The following is a 6000-nucleotide window of genomic DNA, read 5'->3' as shown; positions in this document are numbered from 1 at the left end:
TTTGGCAAACAAAGCATATAAAAGCATGGAGCTAATGGCTGGTGCAGGTGTATGAAAGAATGCTGCACATCCAAAAGATCAGACTTGACTTCTGGTTACCCACCTACCCTCAGCTCCCGGGGGGGCTCCAATCCACTGTGAGTGTTCACAGTATTGAGATCCAGATATCTTTTCTCCTTTTTTGGCTTTAACCATATGGTCATGCTTTCTACCTTACTTCACTGCTGTATGTACACATAAACCAACTTATGGTTGTCTCATGATGAAGTGGGCATTGCCCTACAAAATGCTTAAACATTACAGCTTCTGTCAATAAGATAATGACCTACTATGTCGGTTGACACTTGGGATGTACAGTATATGGGAGAAATTGTTTTTGTATTTTCTATAAAAAGTGTTTCTTTTTTTTTATGTGAAAATGTCCTTGTCTGCTTTTTTATGCAAATCAAAAATAACATTTAGCATTTTCATACATTTCATGTATTTTTTATTCAGCACCACTCAGAAAAGTCTCATGCGAACATTTTCTGTTCTGTCTTATTTTGATAGATATTTTATTTTCTGTGTATTAATATGGATTTTACTAAAACTCAAAAAAGGTATAGAAGAGAAGGTATGTAAAACCAGAGAAAGGATTTCTTTTTTTAACCAGTTAGGTTGTTTGTATTTTTCAAACTTACACTTAAAAATGACAACTCATATTTAATTTATGGCTCCCGTTTACCTTTCTCTTGATTATACACATGAGACCTCCTGTGTTCTAAGATCAGAGGTTGCAATCACTTATACGTCCTTCTTGTGATACCACAATCAGGAAAGCATTGACAATCCCTATAGTGACTAGTACAAGGCAATTATGTTATTGTGCTCATTGCCATTAGAATATGATGGCTGACACTAATCCTTACTCGCATTGATAACTAGAGAATACATATTAAACCTAGTACACACTATTGGTTTCTTTTCATTCAACCCAGTAGGGCAGAACAATAAAAAACTGACAGATTTGGAGAATCCGCTGTACTAACCATGCAATGTTAGTACAATGATCTCCCATGCTGTGCTATTGTGTTCTGACGGGGAGATGGCCCCCCACCAGTACACTCTTGTCAGCCAATGGCTGAGACAGCTGATTGGGAGCAACTTTTTCGGTCATGCCCCATCAACAGAAGCCCCCGACCGGCTGCAGTACACACGGGCCGGCATTCGCCCTGTCTGTACTGGTCTTAATTCACAGCTAAGGCACAAAAAGTACCCTTGGCTCTCATAGCCATTCATTTTTAATGGGCAAGTGCACTCCCCCTCTTCCTTCAGTCCTCAAATATTAACCTCACACACTTAACACTGCCACAGTTTAGCAGTGGTCATCCACCCTGTCCTCAGGGCCCACTAACAGGCCAGGTTTTATGTATTACCTTGGGGAGATGCAGACTAGAATATTGTAATCACTGAGCAGCAAATGATATCACCTGTGATGTATTTTAGTTATCTTGCAAACCTGGCCTGGTAGTGGGGCATGAGGACAGGGTTGATGACCACTGCTGTAAGGTATTGTGCCTGACAAACAATGCTGCCAGTTAGATTAATAGAATACCCATCTCCTGCAAAATATGGATACACCAAAGCAGTCAGAAACAGGGGAAGCAGCTACTATATGTTGGGTCTGTATTAACATTTAATTTTTTTGTTTCTCAGGGGGACAATGAGAGTCCTTTTAATAGTGCACTTTTGAAAGTAGTCTTATTTTTTATAATGGACATAAGACTATGATTGACAGTGACATTTAATTACTTTGCCAACAGTGATTTAATAGCGGGCATAGTGATTCAGGTAGACAGTGCTGGCACATGACCTAACATTGCAGAGCTTGCAAGAAGATAGATTGTGCACATTTATAATAGGCAGCTATATAACATAACATATGTATGCATTTAGGCAGGCACTCTTGAGTATAATAAAATACTAGTGTCTGTTGTAAATGACCCTGAGAACTTTTTTTATCTTAAATACTTCTACAATATTTCATATAAATTTATGTATTATAAAAATATAATTATTTCCTTGAATACTTGCCAATTTCATTTCATCATTGTGTAGATATATGGCAGTCTGCAGTGATATATAAAACAATTGTAAAGTAACATACTGATATATGACACCGTTTTTGTCAAATACGTTTAGTTTGTGTTGTATGTCAATATTATAGAACCAAACAGTAGATAATTGGTGTATTGTATGCATACTGGTGACATAACTGTACAGTTACATTTTCTGTGAAGGTAAAGAAATTGCATGATCATACCTAAACATAATATTTAAAGCGGAGGTTCACTTCACCCTAAATTTTAACTTTATATTACTACTAACCGCAGAATTAATACATGTAGAATCCATGTTTTTTTTCCCCGTAGCTTAATGATTACCTTTATTCTGATATTTTGCATGTAGCTTCCGGGTACTGTTCCCCGCGGGAGTGGGTGTGTCCTTTGTTTTCCCCAACGGCCCAGTGTGTTATGGGTGCTGTTCGCAATGTCTCCTGGGAGTGATGTCACAAGATTCTCAGAAGACGATCTGTACTGTTTTCAACAGTATTCTCGTGGGTCACGTGGTCACGTCGTGGTCACGTCGGATCACCGCATCCAAGAAGTCTTTGCTTGTGGGCTTCACAATGCCCACAAGCAAGATAGTCCTTCTTTATGACGGAAAACGAGGCAGTGCAATTAGAAGCGGCTAGCAAGTGAGTGCCAAATTCATATATGTTTTACTATGCATTGCACACAAAAGTAAAAAATCAAGAAACCGCGGAACCTCCGCTTTAATTTAAAAAAATAAATTAAGAATTGTACACTTTGAGTTATGGTTAACGCCAATGCATATCCCTAATATGAGCACAAGATATCCATTTCAGCACTGGTTTCAGTAGAAAAAGCCCACTTAGGTGGAAAGGACACCATTAAAAAGATATCATTTTGAAGTTAAGCAAAATCTTTAGACACTGCTTCTACAAAATTCGGAGCTGACATCAATATTCCAATAGTACAAATGATGGTAAAGACAGAAAATGCCATCAAACATAACCGGTCCACCACAGAGGCAGCAAACTTCCATTCATTACATATGATTTCATCCTCATCTTGGTCTCTGAATCTATTGGCAATAAAGCGCAGTTCTTCCAAAATCTTGGCTAAGTCATGGTCACCTTCAGAGTGGCGTGTGTGGTGGATTAGATTTTCATCATGGGTTGGTGAACAGGCCATTCGGCCACATATTACTCCAGAATCTGTAGTAGGTGTACAATGGATTCCTTCTAAACCTCGAAAGCCAATATAAAGCATGTTTCCATTACTGGACTGCTGACCACTAACAGTATTAACTTCCACGCTGTTCATGCTGCAGCGTCGCTGATGTTGTTGCTGATGTTGCTGCTTATTAATGTGTTGGCAAACAGGTCTGACCTTGTCTTCTCCTGGTCTTTTCATTCTCAGGAACCATGCACACCAATTTAGAAGAATGATTCTTGTCTAGAAGAAAAGCAAGATAAATACCATCACAGTTCCATATATTATCTACTTCAAATTTTAAACCAAAATACAGATTGCTTTATTCTACAACAATAAAGCTGGAATGAAGGACAGTTATTGAAGAAATGTGAGAAAAAAAATTAGCTAAATACATTCCAGGTGCATCAAAACAAAGGGTCTTCAAAGTCTAACACAGTCTGAAGAGAAAGTCGGTCTACAGCCATCCTGCAGAGTGGAAACCTCTGTGGAGAAGCAGTGAGCTTTTGGCAGAGGTTCGACATGCCTCCGTCTAAGAGCCTGAGCTCCCCAATCAGTGGACTATTGGTCTGACTCACCGGGGGGGCATGTCCCTTTAATGGGACCCCTACTTAAACACAGAGAGCAATAGTCCAACTCTGTAGCTACTGGCAAGGGGCAGGCCTTTCTACCCAAACTGTGGCTGCTCTAGAAAGAAAATGAACCGTAAGACATCAAACTCCTTTGTTTTCACACACCTGGAACGTATTTAGCTGATTAAAACTGAGTTCAACTGGACTTTAAAGAACACCTTTAATTTTTGTTTCTAATAACTTGACAAAGTATCTTCTGCATCAACCAGTATTAGTGGCATTAATGTAATATTTTGCCTGCAGTAATGTCATCTTTTTCACTAGACACTTTTTAACAGTTTAAAAGAGGGGTCTATTTTGGGAAACACAACTATTAATACAAATGTTGTTAGTGTACCTAGTGAATGCTCTTAGGAATTTTGCAGGCCCTATTTTGTGATAATACCATCCCACATGTTTTTTAGCATCAGCAGGTGCTTTGGTGATAATGGGCAAAAATAACACCCCTTTTAAAACATCAGTCATTGGCTCACGACTTCCAGGCTGTTATACTTAAGGTATGCCATTTAATTTTGAAAAAGCTTGCAATTATCTTTTTGGTTATGAGCAGAATAATCCCAATAGAAATAATAATTAATAAAAATGACTGACCTGTTTGGAAGGCATGCGGGTTGGTTGGCTGATCACATGGAAAGAACTAAGGTCACATGCTTCAGCTATGCTGTACCTTACACTGGGGACCCAGTGGGAAAAGGTAACAGCTCTTCACGAGTACAATGTTATTGAAGCTAGGAAGGCTTGATGACAATTTTAATCTGTTGCAGTCTAAGGCCTCGTACACACGACCGAGTTTCTTGGAAAAAAAACAGCAAGAAGCTTGCTGGGGGTTTTTTTGCCGAGGAAACCGGTCGTGTGTACACTTTTCGACCAGGAAACCGTTGAGGATCTTGTCGGGCCAAAAAGGGAAAATTTGGCTCGCCGAGATCCTCGGCGGCTTCACAAGGAACTCGACGAGCAAAACGATGTGTTTTGCCCGTCGAGTTTCTCGGCCGTGTGTACGAGGCCTAATACTTATCTTGAGGCTTACAGTGCCTTGAAAAAGTATTCATACCCCTTTTTCCAAAAAATGTCATGTTACAACCAAAAAAGTAAATTTATTTTATTGGGATTTTAGATGATAGACCAACACAAAGTGGCACATAATTGTGAAGTGGAAGGAAATGATAAATGGTTTTCAAAATGTTTTACAAATAAATATCTGAAAAGTGTGGTGTGCATTTGTATTCAACCCCCTTTACCCTGATACTCCTAACTGAAATCTTGTAGAACCAATTGCCTTCAGAAGTCACCTTATTAGTAAATAGAGTCCATATTTTTGTAATTTAATCTCAGCATAAATACAGCTGTTCTGTGAAGCCCTCAGAGGTTTGCTAGAGAAGCTTAATGAACAAACAGCATCATACGAGGCCAAGGACAACACCAAGCAGGTCAGGGATAAAGTAGTAGAAACGTTTAAAGCAGGGTTAGGTTCTAAAAAAAATATCCCAAGCTTTTAACATCTTGCAAATCACTGTTCAATCCATAGTATATGGTACAACTGCAAACCCTACCAAGACATGGCCATCCACCTAAACTGACAGGCCGTCAAGTAGAGCATTAATCATAGAAGCAGCCAAGAGGTCCATGGTAACTCTGAATGAGCTGCAAAGATCCACACCTCAGATGGTAGAATCTGTCCACAGTACAACTATTAGTCGTGCACTCCACAAATCTGGCCTTTATGGAAGAGTGGCAATAATAAACCTATTGTTGAAAGAAAGCCATAAGAAGTCCTTTTTGCAGTTTGCAAAAAGCCATGTGGGGGGGGACACAGCAAACATGTGGAAGAAGGTGCTCTGGTTAGATGAGACCAAAATTGTACTTTTTGGCCTAAAAGCAAAACGCTATGTGTGGCGGAAAACTAACACTGCACATCACCCTGAACACACCATTTTCAGCAGGGACAGGTAAGCTGGTCAGAGTTGATGGGGAGATTGATGGAGCCAAATACAGGGAAAACTTAGAAGAAAACCTGTTATGCCCTGTACACATGATCGGAATTTCCGATGGGATCAAATCCGATGGAACGCTGTGACGTAAAACACTACGAC

At 39.5% G+C, this 6000-nt stretch overlaps 1 protein-coding gene across 2 annotated transcripts in view; it reads right to left on the bottom strand.

Annotated features, from left to right (window-relative positions):
* Positions 1-1787: 1787 nt before the first annotated feature.
* LOC120931388 (neuronal acetylcholine receptor subunit alpha-7) overlaps positions 1788-6000 on the bottom strand; it is a 249516-nt gene continuing 245303 nt past the window's right edge. For both annotated transcript variants that reach the window (XM_040342782.1, XM_040342783.1), the window contains one exon: positions 1788-3521. In XM_040342782.1, coding sequence (XP_040198716.1) covers positions 2976-3521 — 546 coding nt within the window. In that variant the 3' untranslated portion in view covers positions 1788-2975. The remainder of the gene's footprint in view (positions 3522-6000) is intronic.

The sequence above is a fragment of the Rana temporaria genome, chromosome 3 (genome assembly GCF_905171775.1).
Source record: "Rana temporaria chromosome 3, aRanTem1.1, whole genome shotgun sequence".
NCBI classification, from domain to species: Eukaryota; Metazoa; Chordata; class Amphibia; order Anura; family Ranidae; genus Rana; species Rana temporaria.
Note: the sequence above shows the minus strand (reverse complement) of the source record. Positions and strands in the feature narration are given on the sequence as shown.